This window comes from Poromitra crassiceps, assembly GCF_964638095.1.
Source record: "Poromitra crassiceps genome assembly, chromosome: 1".
Lineage (NCBI taxonomy): Eukaryota > Metazoa > Chordata > Actinopteri > Beryciformes > Melamphaidae > Poromitra > Poromitra crassiceps.
Window position 1 is genome coordinate 131,040,326 of NC_139623.1, and position 15,187 is coordinate 131,055,512.

Genomic DNA, 15,187 nt, shown 5'->3' on the forward strand with positions numbered 1-15,187 from the left:
ACTTTGCTTTTGTAACAATTGCACCACTTACTATCCCGGGTTTGTTTGTTGGCATTATGTTACAGTTTACATCAAAGCATATGGATAAGTTAAAGCACACATACAGCCATAAATTAGTTTCAATCACCTTTATTGAGTTGCAGGTAAAAACATAGTTAATTGTTTGTTCTTTGTTAATCCTCACCAAGTGTTTGTTCAGAATCACCATGTGGGACTTTTGTTTGGGGAGGGGCCCGCTCGGAGCACTTCCTCCCTTTTATGGTATTGGTGATGTCAGCATGACATCACTGGGCCAAACCAAGTGGAAAGGTTTTCTTTCCTGTACAAGTGTTTATTTTTGTTCATTGGACGCTGGTTTAGAGTAACTGTAGGATCATTTGTCTTTGTAGAGCCATTTAGCTGTGTGAATGAGCTTGCAAATGAGTCCTAGCATGTTATTTGATGTGCTTGTATTAACTCATTGAGTGCCAGTGACGTCTAAAGACGTCAATTCAAATAGTAACGTAGAGTGCCAATGACGTCTAAAGACGTCAATTGCGTTTTTTGACGGTGGGACGTGGATCAAAGCCTGATGCATCTCCTGTAAAAGTATGGGGGATTTTGAAGGTGTAGAAGCTATTTTACGGACCCATTAGGTGGCGACAGTGCTCTCCAGATTAGAGAAAGATGAGAAAAAAGAGTAGAAGAAGCCGTGTGGGGAAACGGAAATGCTGTAACGTTAGCTGTGCCTGTGAACAGCAGCCAATCTGCTGCCACAATTGAGCCCCTCCGTCTCCGCTGCGATAGCCCATCCACATGATTAGTTGCCAGAAAAGGAGCACGACACCAGCGTCTTTCTGAAAAGCCAAATCATTCTCAGCTGGAAGCGCTGGGAGCCGGCGAACAAAAACGGCGGAACGATGTGAAAATAGAGCTGGGTGTAGCGCACTTTGAAACGTGCAGAGCAAACGTGCAGCAGAGAGCCACCAGAGACACTCCCACGGAGGAGTTTGCAGTTGAGGGGGGTGGGGCACGCAGGGCACCATACAACACGTACCGACCCAGACAGCAGGCTCGATGGACAGATTGGCAAAACACAAGCTAGAATATCTAATGCCACCAGCAGTAAATCAAGACCAGCAAGAAGGCCAGCGCTGCTGGTTGCAGCTAAAAAATATTATTTTGCCATCAAAATTCCTTTGTTTTCGCTCTTTTATTGAAGGAAATTATTTTTGAGGTGTCACTACATCAGAAAATATTAGCTTCAGAGTCAGTGATGTGCTTGAAATGCTTCATTTCACAAAAGGCTCATTATCTCAGCTTCTAGTTTGAAACGTCTGTTTTTGCTGAAACCAACCTATCTAATACTGCTGATAACTAAAGAACGGAAAATGATATCAATAAACTTTTTTTTGCTGATGATACAAGATAGTCTCATCGTTCTTTGGGCGTGTTTGGTGTTTACATAGTAATATCACACAATATTCTGTGGGCCTCGAGAAATCACTGAAAACGCTCTGAAAGGGCTGGCACTGGGAGCATCCGTTTTCCAGAAGTGGCTGGCACTCAATGAGTTAAGGTGACTGTTTTAGTTGAACCTTCAATGCAATGTAGACTGATGTGAGTCTAGGGGGCCCATTACACGAGGACAGTTTCTGAAAGAAACGACACAATAGCGTTTCCTTCACACCTTTTCCTTCACACCTTCTCCCTGTTTACATGAGCGCTGTTGAATTTTTAAAACGCCGTAATGTACATGCCAGGTTGCTAGGTGGCAGTGTGATCACCTTATTCTTTGCCCATACAAGGACGCTGGGGCATGACGTAATTTCGTAATCGTCTTTCCGGTTTTTAAACACGGAAGTAGAGTCCGCCTACCCAGCTTTTTTCAAGCTAAAAAAAACCCCAAACTGTTTTAAAGTTTTAATATTTGTCGGGTGAGAACGTAACATGTGACCAGTTTATCAGAATAACGCCTATTGAAAATCTTTAACGAGCAGCGATGACCGGGACCGCTGACTGATCTGTCAAACCCTACTGTCGTTAGGCTACTGGCAGTGAGAAAACACTGTCGACGTGCTTTTGTAACTAACATTAAATGCCGACTGGGTACAGCCATCCGCTCCTCACAGCAGTAACGTTCTGAATATGTAACTGAAGTTGGCCGCAGTGTAGCTTAATTCTGAATGTTGCCAAACTTCATTCATACTGACGTTTTATTTGGTTATGAGGTAATCGCGTGTGTCACGTGTGCAGGCACGTCAGAGTTTCTGAAATGTGCCGTTCCAAAGCGATTACATGGAGCGCTCAGCCCCGCTCAGCGGGAAGCGTCTCAAACAAGTTTCACTCTGGAGGGTGGTTCCAAAATGTCTCGTTTCCTAAGCGCGAATTCGCCGTCGCCGTCTAAAAGGGAGGCACTAACGATAAAATAATTCCCCGTTTCCATAGGAAACCGTCCTCGTGTAAAGTGCCCCTAGGTGTCAATTGGACACCATATAAAGCAAGTTGGGTTTTGCTCCTTTGGGGAGACAGGTCAGGCCATGCTGCCACAACCACAGGCCTTCAATTTGTTTTCTATCAGTTAATTTGGTGAGTTGTTTTCTTTGTGTTTTGTCTATTGATCTGCAACTGAAAGTCGTGTCAAAAATAAATCTCCATCTCTGAGAATTTAAGTTGTCTGCTGAGTCTGCCGTAGCACATGTGCTCTACATGTTTTCCACATGTGCTCTACATGTTTTCCACATGTGCTCCACATGTTGTAAAATGTTGTTTGCCACATGTGCTCCACATGTGGAAAACCTGTTGCTCCACATGTTACCACATGTCACAGCATGCGGTAACATGATTTCCACATCCACTCCACATGTCATCACATAATACACCATGTGGCAAAAATATTTTTCACGTTATAACATGTGATACCATGTTTTCCACATGTTATAATATGTTACCACATGTTATACATGATGTCCACATGTGTCCACATGAGTTTCACATGTGTCCACATATGGCACATGTGGTCACATGTGAAACTCATGTGGACACATGTGAAAATCATGTGTTTTTTCTGTAAGGGACCTACCACCTTCCTTGCCACTCGGGCCGGCTTCCCCACAGCATGGTTGAAGAAAATCAGGATAATAGCGTTCCTAAAATAACACACGCGATCTGTAAAATTAGCATAAAGGGGCATGGCCAGGCGAGTTGCCCGAACCAAGCCCGAGCTTGCCTACCGATAGTGAAGATGTGCCTTGTGTTTTATTCCTAGAGATGAGAACTCTGCTGTAGTCAGTGGCGTGCCTGACCAAGTTGGTGCCCTAGGCAAGATTTTTGCTGGTGCCCCCCCCTCCCCCCTCCCCCAAAGAAAATATAATAAAAATTATATCGCAGCTAATTCCACCACTGCAGTGCAGGCTCAGAATCGCCCTTTCCCAGTGGCGCTGGAAGTACTTTTAGGTAGGGGGTGCTGTAAGGAAGGGACTGTCGGTGCTGCCCGCGAGGGCAGCGGCCAAGAAAATTTGACGTTTTCTGGACTTTCATCCATATTTAGAAGAATATTTAATTTTAAATTAACATTAGGATTATACTGTTGTGATGTCATTATTCAGTATCTTCTCCTTTTCTCACTCACTTTCATGTAAGCACCTGCTCTCCCTTTAGTCGTTTTACACTACAACAGACAGCAACACAGGCATAAACACTGAACTTATTATTATTATTATGGAAAACCAGATTATGATGAAAATCAAACACTTTTGAAGAGAGAGCGTATGAAATAAGATTAGAGCTGGGAAGCACAAACTTGTTTTTTAATGCATCTTGTTGGTGGTACACAAGACAGCCAAATCCAACAATTTTGAAAATCCCATTTCTTGCCACCAGGGGGTGCTGCAGCACCCACCTTCCAGCTCCCTTCCCCCACTCTGGGAAAAAGCTCCAAGCAGGTAGAAGGGGGCGCGGCCGTGCAGGGGGTGGGGTGGTATGGATTAGGGACCATGGTGAAAGTGCTGCAGCCCAGGCAGCCAGAAAGCCAGAATTAGAAAAATTATTTCACTATTATTTAAAGACTTAAGATGTTGTTCTGATTACCCCTCCATTAAATGCTCCACCACTCGCTTTGCGAGAAGCTTTTACCCGAGTGCTGTGCGTAGTTTGAACGATCACAAATCTAAACGGTAGATCTCTGTTTTGTCTAGACCATCTAGACACCTAGGCCCCTATCGTTGCATCGGCGCAGTTTCTAGGCCGAGCGGCAGGCGCAGATCAAAGCAGTGGGCGTGGAAAGGCGCACTTGATATCGTCGTGCTGGCGCTAGATGCAGCCCAAAGCATTACAACCACGCCTTTTAGGCGTAAAATTATGCACCGTCATGCTCATTGGATAAGTGCAATAAACGAATCGCACGCTTGCCTTTTTAGCTCCAATTCCAGTGATCCCGCAAAACCAGACGAAAGCCAAACGCTCTGCCCCCCCCCCCTCCCTTCATCCAGCCTGTCTGTCTGCATTATAGGCTATTATTCCATATTATTATGCTTCTCAAACCAATCTAACTGCAGTTTCAATACTGCAAGCATGTAAATACGCTACACTATAGCAAGATCAAAGTGAAAATAATGTTCTATGCATCAGCTAGAAAAATATAGCCTATTAGATTGGTGAAAGTTTGTCCAGAAAGATATCATTTTCTCTCGCCTGCTGCAGGAAGGATGATGCACATAAATATACCCTACATTATGTCAAGTCATTGCATAAATGTGTTTTTATTGTAAAACTAAATGTGAAATAGGGCCAAGTTATTGGAGGGACATCACAGTATAGCAGATGCCATTAGAAGCGTTCCGAAGCGCGTTCCGCTGTTACTTCTCTAAATCACGTTAACTCGACAAGGGGTATATATAGGCCCAGGAGGACATATATGTTTCACTTAGGGTGGTGTTTTAATTTCGATGATTTATTTGGTCCAATATTGAAATGTTCTACAATTGCAGGCTGTGTTACCATTACACATTATTTTAGATCAACCTTTTATATCTATTTCGCCTCATTTGGTTGCTATTTAGTAGCGAAATTTAGTACCCAATTGCATGCTGGGGCATTCACAGGCAGTCAGAGAGAGACAGTCGTATTGTGCCTGTCAGACTGCCTGCAGCCTCAAAGCGGTACGGACGGAGTTGTTTTACCCAGGCTGGAAGCGTTGTCACACAGGCTTGTGACAGTAACTCAACGCGGAAGGATTTATTTCACAATAAACTGGTAAACGCACACCAATGCCTGCTCCTGTCAGTAGGAGAGAGGGAGAGAGTGACACAGAGAAGGGTGACAGAGGAGAGAGGGGACGGACTGGCCCATTGAATAGGCCTGCTTTTCAAAGGCGCAAGGCGCTAAATTAACGGCAGGTCGGAAGATAGGAGTACGCCGGTATTTAGCGCCGACACGCCCACTTTGGCGCATTCAGGGACTCCGCCACGCCCATTCGGCCTAAAGCGCATTTGGCAGCCTAAAGCCTATTGCTATTTTCCCGAAACAGGCGCTAGGCACGTTTTTTTGCGGTTAAGGCCCGTAATAGCGCCGATGGCCTGTGGGAGAATAGGGCCCCTAGACTTTTCTTTTTTTCTGTTATTTTCTTTTGTATAAGATGTCTTATACTGGTTTCTCATGCAATTTGATCCTTGCTTAGGCACTTTACTACTGTGCACTTTATGTGTGATTGTGCACTTTGTTCCTGCACTTTAATAAGTGAGCGGGATGACTCGGGCCTTTATCCACAGATGTACCTGTCTCATTTTATTCTTTTATTCTTTTATTTTATCTTATTTACTTTTTAAACCTTTTTATTGTCTGTCTTTTTATGCTATTTTATGTTGTCATGACCTGTCATATATGTGTCTATGTTTTAAGCTCTTGCACCCCAATTCCAATGTAGTTTCGACTGCAAATGGTAAATAAACTGACTCTGACTCTGACTCTGACTATTGTAAAATAATAGTAGGCCTATTATCATGAAAAAGTATTTGTAAATTTATTTTTTATTTTTTTACCCTCTCTGGCGCCCCTAACGGCTCAAGCGCCCCTAGCATTTGCCTAGTTCGCCTAATGGACGGCACGCCACTGGCTGTAGTCCAGTGGTTCTTAAACGTTTTGGCTCCTGACCCTGAAAAATTAGTTACTTGTTTCCCCCCCCTATCTCATAAATCAACTTCCACCCCCCCCCCCCCCCCCCCCCCCCCCTCTCTCCCCACCCCAAATGATCTTGCGACTCCCTGGCGGGTCATGACCTGCAGTTTGGGAAACACTGGTCTAGACTGATAATACCTGATACAGTGGTAATGTAGTGTTTTGCACTGAAGCATTATTAAGGACATTATTTTCGGCAGGGCGGTGAGTCGACTGAGAGGACATTGGGCCTATTGTATTTTATTTATTTCACTTTAATTCCACTGAGTTCAAGGATTTTGCTTACAAGGCAGACTTGGCGGACCAGCCAAGACAGAAGCAGCACATCTCGTTAAACACAAAGCAACAAAAAGCAGATTTCACAGCTCGTAACTGATCATCTCAGAAGAAAGGAGAGCAAGAGGAGGAAAGCCATGAGTCAACTACTGTATTCCCATAAGAAGAGGTGTGGTGTGAAGTAGAGAACAAAAACACTTCTGTATTTTGAAGGTCATCCATTACACAGTATTTTTATTAATGCAGTCAGATGCTCATTCAGTGAGCAGCTAGTGATGCCTTAACTGTTGGCAGTTGTTGGATTGGGCAAACACAGACAAACATGGACTGAACATGTGGAATCTGACCAAACAATCTCCAAACAATGACAGCCCTGGCACACCAAACAAATATTTGTGTTTGTTGGAGAATGTTTGATTGGTGTGCCATGTGTTCTCACTCACGAGCGCTTTGATTCCAGCAGCAGTCAGCTTTTCTAATGGACACTTTTAGATGTGGTCTAGACAGTAGTTCCTCGAATGGCTGTAGTTCCTCAAATGGCCACTTGAGACTGGTTCCAAAAGCGAGTCAATCTCCAGACGCCCATGTTAAAATGCCCATCTTTACAATAGGATTAAACATGTTCACAGCCTGGTTCAAAACACGGTTTTGGCCTATATACCTAATTAACCTTTCATAACAACTGTACACGGGTTCATTTCTATATAACTCACCGGTTTAGAGAAAAATAGACAGATAGAAAAGACTACGATTTGGGGATGATTGACAGGTCGCCTGTCCAGTGATCCCACAGCTTGCCGTTCATTGACCAATAGCAGGCAGCGCTGCCGCTCTGGAAAACCCCTGGTCTCGTGCCGTCTCATGTGAGCTGCGCAAGAACCCCAAGATGGCGACGGCCACACTAGGCTTCAAAACAGGAGTCCAAAAACCAATGGGTGACGTCACAGTGACTTTGTCCATATTTTTTAGACTGTCTATGGGTCTAGACTGCCATAGCACCTTTCAGCTGTTAATCATGTCTCAAATGGCTTTTCATGGTGTTGTAGCCTACTGTGAATGCAATGTTTTTATTGTTTTATTGTTTTTATTGTTTTGTCTGTATGAGTTGATTTGGTAGCAAATTAGTTTCCCCACTGGGGATTCATAAAGCTGTCTAATCAAATGTAATCAGCATAGAATCACTATATTTTTTCCCTGTGATGCATTACAAAGTCATTTTACTTGATACATCACAATGTTGCAATACTAATACAGAACTCTCTGTATCATGATAGTTGTCATCGTGGCTCAATCATTGTGATAGTGTCGTATCGTAAAGTCTCTGAAATTAAAAGTGTGTGTATAGATGTACCTGTGCAGTGGCAAAGCTGGTCCCATCTGTCACCTGTACAGTCATGTTGTAGACAGACTGCACCTCCGCATCCAGAGGCCTGGCCACCACTACAGTCCCCACGCCCATCTGAAGGTCAAACTGCATGTCAAAGCTGCCTAGAATCACACACACACACGCACACACACACACGCACAAGCACACACACACACACACACACACACACACACACACAGTGCCCCCAAGAGGTTCAATCACTTAGTATTGGCTTTGCGTGCTAAACTCAGGTGCTCTAAGTTATTACTGTGTAATTGTTTTGGCCAGGTGCCTGTATCTGGAGCTGGAGGGCCTGTGAAGTAAAAATTTACTGAAATGCAATCTAGCAGCCAACCCACCGGCCAGCCCCAGAGCTGCTAACAGCTGTAATAAACATCTGTCTTATCATCCCAAAACACAACCCATCTCAAGGTGCCATTTGAGCGCATTATTTTCACGCTCCCATTCAAGTGTATTGGAGGCAGCTGTGCAATGTATTGGCAGGCGAGGAGTGTGCACGGCCCGCCTGTTCATTTGCATAAAGTATAGCACCATATGCTTTATGCAAATGAGGTCTGTGTCCCGCGCCTCCCAGGCCACCCAAACTCGTATCTGATCTTTTAAACGGGAGGGAGACACTGCATGGCCTATTGTAGGCATCAAATGCGATCAGAAACACATTTCGCCGAGTGGTTTTCATATAGGAAGAGAACGTTTAAAATTTGCCGCCATGTTTTTTCCACGTATCAAGACGCTGTTCGTCCAATCAGGTGCAGCAAGGAACCAACATCGAAGCCCGCCTACAAGCGTGCATTTCTGTGGAGCAGGGCGGGCAGGTGTGGGGGAAAAAAACTGATGGACAAGTGGACATGTACTGTCAGAGATCCAGAACCTGCAGCCAGATCTTTTCCACAGGCTGGGAGCGTAACATGAAGAGTCCTAATGTGTGATCAGAGTGAGTGAGAGGCATTCAGGACCATCCAGCCTCTCTCTGGAGATATCGGGATATTTTGATGGTTTTCCCCCCTTGGAGGAGAGGTTGGACTGAGTGAGAGAGAACAATCCGACAGCATTAAGAAAAACAGAAATCCCTGTCTGTAGTCTCTAAATAAAACGCTGTATCCTGGTCCTTTCCTTTCTCTTAGAGGTGGCTCTGGGGATCTGATCGACACACATGTCACCATTTCTATACTATGGGGTTTTTTCAGTAGGTTTTTATTTTGAGGAAGGAACAAGTCCAGAGTGCTCGGAAGTCCAAAACTGGTATGGTGAAGATGCTCTTTGGTGAGGATCACAAAGGTTAAAAAAAGAAAGGTCCAAGGCACTCTTCTGGCAGAAAGTAAAATGCCTTTATTTGAGTGGCTATTTGGTTTAAAAACATAGCTAGTTAAAAGGCATGTTAAAAGAGCTGGGACATGACCCAGGCAGAAAGCCAGTGAACTCACAGGTAACGATGCAAAATACACTCACTAGATGGCTCTACAATGTGTATAGCAGAAAACCAAACATAATGGAGGGAAATATGGAAACAAACGGAAAATGGATCTACAGACAACAAGACAGAAAACATAATATATATCCATCTGCAGCAACACAAGCACCTTACCAATATCATACTACAAAAAAGGACTGAAATCAATCTCTTCATTCACTCCTGGATATATGTAGCCTGCATTTGGTATATATAGAAAGTTTCTGTCTGCAATAACAGTTTCAGTCGATCACCACCCCGAATGTTCTTTTGGATGGTTTCTAGGCCTTCCACCTTGAGGCCATCTGGATTACTGTTATGTACCGTACATGAAAGAAATGCTTAGCCATAGGGTAATCCAAATTAGCTTTTCTGATTGCATACTTATGCTCAGAGACTCTATCTTTGAGGCGTCTCTTAGTCCAGCCTATGTAAAAGCAACCACAGGTACATGATAACCGATACACAACAAACGTTAGGGTCAGGCGCGGACTGCATAATCGGGCGCTTCGGGCAGATGCCCGGTGGCCTGGCCTGGCATGGCCTGCAATTTGTTTTTATTTTTTGCATGTGCAGGCAGGCTGCAGGCAGCCAGGCAGGGAGGAATGAGTTAACTTTTCAGTCAGAAGCTGCTGAGACCCCAGCGTGGGTGGGCGGGGTTTGCTGTTCAATGGTGCCAAAATGGAGAAGAAAAGAGGTGCAGAGAGGTGGAAAGCAAGGAGCCTATGTTGTGTCTTGGCCTAAACTACAATATCAGTGGTAGTAAAAAATCCCATTGGTCAAATGTAAACAGTAAGCAAACTAAACTGAAAGTATGGGTTGGATTGCTTTTGGGGTTTTCTTCACAAAAGTGGAGAAGGAGGCAGAAGCAGCACTAGCACTGCAGCAGGTGCTCCTGCAGAGCTGGAGGTGGTGTTGAACTTATCAGAATCAGGAACCTTCAGGTAGGCACAATTTCAGAGCATAAAGTGAAACATGTAGGCTATATGCGTATTGCTTTCACATTAATGTGCTTTATGGGATTATCAGTAGGACTGCACAATACAGTTTAAAGTGGAGATGAAGCAGTTTGATTTTTTTGTATTTGCATTTAACCTCAGACAAGCCAAGACAGACACTGCACTCTTCCTTAAATTAAGTTTGCTGTGAAGCTTTTGTACAGAGGCATGTTTTTGTTTTCACGTCTTCATAATAATACTTGCAGTTATCTAGGCAATGTTGAATTATATTAGTGAACAAATAGGTAACATAACATGTAACATCACGTTAGCATTATATTCACCAAATCTTGCTTCAAATGGCCCAAATTCTTCGCCGGCATGTGTCCGCGTGTGTTGGCCTGGCCTGCATGGTATCTAATGCCTAGCCTGAATTATGGTCTCAGTCCGCCCCTGGTTAGGGTTGTGCTACAACCCGGGTTTTACAAGTGAGAACGAGAGCTCTCACTTATTGCCATATCGCTGCCAGAGCAGCCACTGGATGAACTCATTTTACTCCAAAATGACCTTTTTTCTTTAAAACCAACCATCCACCAGTAGGTGGCATGGTATGCATGATAATTTGCACGGCACCCACTAGCAATCGCTGTGATTGCGTCAGGTCCGCCCAGCTCTCATGCTCTCGACTCCAACTCATCCAGCCCACTGTGCCAACAGACCAAAAAATGGTTTGAAGTGCGTAACAAACGCGTTCTTAAATACCCGTATCAATATACATGACATCACCAGGTGTCCAGCAATTAGTAATTAGAAAAGTTAAAATAAAGATGTACACACATAAAAGACAAGTTATTCTAGACACAAATGTATAGATTCTAACAGTATATATATACAGTGTAGACAAATAGGACAAAAATAATTATTATACATGCCACCCAAAAGGGAGTAGTTTGTGGGCTCTGTATTATAGTAAGTAGTTAAGTAAAGTTTGAAAGAGGCCCAAAACAAATACAAAAATGAATGTAAATACATCCCTGGAGGCGACTTCATTGACCACAACATACTGCATTTGCAGAAATGGGGACCTAGTCTATTAGTCTATTACTTAAAACAAATAGTAAATAGTAGAAAGTTTAAAAAAAAAATACAAAAATACCACTTGTGTAAGAGATCACCACTAGAGGGGAGAGAGAACAGTAGAGAGAAAGAGCATCACAGTAGGGACATCCTAATACCAGATTGAGTATAGGATTACATCACCCTCTATAGAAAAGGTCTCATATCAAATTCCTCATTTAGGCCTTTTGGGGCCATAGTGCCCAATGTATATATCCAGAATAATTCTCTTTTGACGACGTGTTCTTCATATGGACAGGACCTGTGTCCGCACTGCAGGATTTCCACCGGTTCATCAATTCTAGAAATAAACATTTACAGTTCACTATGTCCTTTGATTTAACTAAGATGAATTTTTTGGATATGTGGGTTATAAAAGAAAATAATTGCCTTAAAACTGACCTATACCGTAAACCTACCGATAGATACTCTCTTCTCCATGGCTCTTCATATCATCCCACACCACTCAAAAAAAGTTTACCCATTTCTCAATGTAACCGGATCAGAAGAATTTGCAGTTCTAATGAAGACTTCCAAACTCAAATCAAGGACCTTGAGACCAGATTCAGAAAAAGGGATTATCAATAGAGCTGGATAAAAAATGCTACTACACGATTTTCCAATATCTCCCAGACTCAGTGCCTGGAGTCCACTAGACCAAAATCAAAAGAAAACCGAGTGGTCTGTGCCATACAATTTTCCCCTGTCTTTACATTACGTCATTTGGCAGACGCTTTTATCCAAAGCGACTTGTCTCCAGAGAGATTGAGAAAACCATAAAAAAACATTGGCACATCATTGATAGTGATCCAGCACTCAAGGCGTGTTTTCCCAAACCGCCTTTGGTGGTCTATAAAAGGCCCCCCAATCTACGGAATATGTTGGTGAGGGCAGACCTCCCACCTATTCCACCTGCTCATTTCCTCAGCTCGATCCCCTCTGGGAATTATCCTTGTGGCCGGTGTCAACAGTGTAATTTCACCTATAAAACCAATTGTTTTTACCATCCCCACAATGGTAAAAAATATAAAATCAAGTGTTATCTCATGTTCCACTGTCAATGTTATTTATATGCTGCATTGTCCATGTGGACTTTCATATATAGGCAAGTCTCTGAGATCACTCAAAACTCGTATCTCTGAACACCGCAGCACAATCAGAAATAATGTAACATCTAGCCCGGTGGCTGTCCACTTTACCTCTGCTAAACATTCTGTATCCACTCTCAAATACATTGGGATTGAGGCTCTTAAACTGCCACGCAGAGGGGGTGACATTAACAACTTGCTACTCAAAAGAGAATTATTCTGGATATATACATTGGGCACTATGGCCCCAAAAGGCCTAAATGAGGAATTTGATATGAGACATTTTCTATAGAGGGTGATGTAATCCTATACTCAATCTGGTACTAGGATGTCCCTACTGTGATGCCTTTCTCTCTACTGTTCTCTCTCCCCTCTAGTGGTGATCTCTTACATAACTGGTATTTTTTTTTTTTACTTTCTACTATTTACTATTTGTTTTAAGTAATAGACTAATAGACTAGGTCCCCATTTCTGCAAATGCAGTATGTTGTGGTCAATGAAGTCGCCTCCAGGGATGTATTTACATTCATTTTTGTATTTGTTTTGGGCCTCTTTCAAACTTTACTTAACTACTTAATACAGAGCCCACAAACTACTCCCTTTTGGGTGGCATGTATAATAATTATTTTTGTCCTATTTGTCTACACTGTATATATATACTGTTAGAATCTATACATTTGTGTCTAGAATAACTTGTCTTTTATGTGTGTACATCTTTATTTTAACTTTTCTAATTACTAATTGCTGGACACCTGGTGATGTCATGTATATTGATACGGGTATTTAAGACGGCGTCTCTCTGCCACTTCAGAAAGCGTCTTGAGGAAGGGCCAGTGTGGCCCGAAACGTCACGCTGTGTTGCAAATAAAAAAAACCTAACGGGAGCTCCTCTTGGTGTGCGGATTGTTTCTTTTTTCACAGCACACCACAGTTCCCTGGATCCACGTGCAACATCAGCGCACGTCAAATCCGCAAGAGACTACCTCTTATTGGCATGGTTCTGATGAACGTTCTGGTGTTGTCCCATTGGCACAAGAAGGCTTTTTTTCAGGCCAAAATGGCGGCAGCACTGTAGTCAAAAAAGCACCAGTAGGTCGATTCTTGCCTTGAATAGTCTGTGATATCACTCTGCTTCACATGTGTTCTAATCAGGGACCATGATGGAAATGTGTTTATACTTTTCATGTTATCCCTTGGATTTTGTTCTTCTTTATCCAAAATAAAATCAATCAATCAATCAATCAATCAATCAATCAATCAATCGATCAATCTTCATTAGGCTACACTAAACTCTAATTTCATTAGCACCTATTAGCAGCCGAGGCAGAAGTTTGCGAAGACAGTAAGCAATCATCTGTGCTAACCTCAAAGTAGCAGCAAGCCTGTAGTGGGGAAACAGTTTATCTGTTGCTTGGCAACACTTAGTAGTGGAATCCTGAGGGAACTGTTGGCGGAGACGAATAAAAGACGGGGAAAAAATCTGTTGCCTCAAATTACCATTATTTGATGAATAGCTTTGTTTATACAACTGTTGTATGTTCAAGGTTGTGCTGCTGTACTGTATATCAGCACGGCTGATATCAAGGAGCTCGATTATACCTTGCATGAACAAATACAGGGGGAAAAGCTCAATATTTTAATTTCACTTCAGTAAGGTTTTACTTTACTAAAGTATTGTAGCGAATCAGTGTTACACATACAGTGGTGAGCAATGGTAGTGTCTCGACTACAGATAGGAACGTATGTGTGGGAGTGTTACTAAGGGGGAACACTATGCTTGGTGAACACTTCCGGGGGAGACTGAGCATGCGTGGGCAGTCTCCGGTTACCGCCTATGGGGAAAGCTGCTAGCTATGAGCGTGACAACCGCCTAGAGTTGTGATATGACTAACTGTGAATAAAGATCCCTGTACCAGCAAGAAGCCTCTATCTCTTCAATACCAGGAACGCTACAGTATTGTTGGTAACACTTTACAATAGTATTAATAAGCATTATACAGTCATTGGCATTAGCAAACCCTTAGTTAATGTTTATTAACCCTACCCCTAACTATTAACTAACCATAAACTATTAAAGGCCCATTCCGTCGGTTCTGGCGAGAAATAAATGTGCACAAAGTGTTTATTATTGGCAATGAGTGAATGCGCCTTGACGTAACTTAAAAATGGCGACCAGGGGCGTTTCTCTCAGACCAGCCGTTCAGAACATACATGGAAAAACCGCAGTTTCGAAGTGGATAGCATCTCCCGCCACAGCTAGAGGATGTGACTCTCGCGCGTTCACAAGCTTGCCTCTTGTCCTAGACGCTAACAGGAAATGTCTGAAGTAGCTTTTAACGTTACGTTCGTCGCTAGCTGCTAGCTAAAGGAAACAACAACACAGACTCCAGAAAAAGTCCTAAATAAATAAATATTTATCTAATGAAGCCCGTCTGGCCAGACAGCAGCAATGTGACCGACATCGGGGGGAAACTAGAGTCAGGACTGTGTTTTCGGTTCATGAAGGAAACTTGCTGCTTGTAGCTACTGTAATGTGGTTTTGACCAGATAACGTTAGCTGCTTGCTAATGGATTTTCAAGATTCAAGATTTTTACTGTCACTCCGTAGTACAAGTATCTGACCACCTGGTCAGAAACGCTGCTAACATTACCGTCTTGTGTGAAGTAATGCAACCCTAATGTTACTACCGTTATGCTTATGGTCATGGAACATTATTGTTTGACTGCATTTAGCTGCGGTGGTGAGTCTGCCTGAACGTTAGCTTGATGCTATACGCGG

General features: G+C 43.0%; 1 protein-coding gene across 1 annotated transcript in view; it reads right to left on the reverse strand.

Annotated features, from left to right (window-relative positions):
* fat3b (FAT atypical cadherin 3b) overlaps positions 1-15,187 on the reverse strand; it is a gene marked incomplete at both ends in the record, with an annotated part of 214,011 nt that overhangs the window by 133,002 nt on the left and 65,822 nt on the right. The window contains one exon of the mRNA XM_083633105.1: positions 7,781-7,917. Coding sequence (XP_083489231.1) covers positions 7,781-7,917 — 137 coding nt within the window. The remainder of the gene's footprint in view (positions 1-7,780; positions 7,918-15,187) is intronic.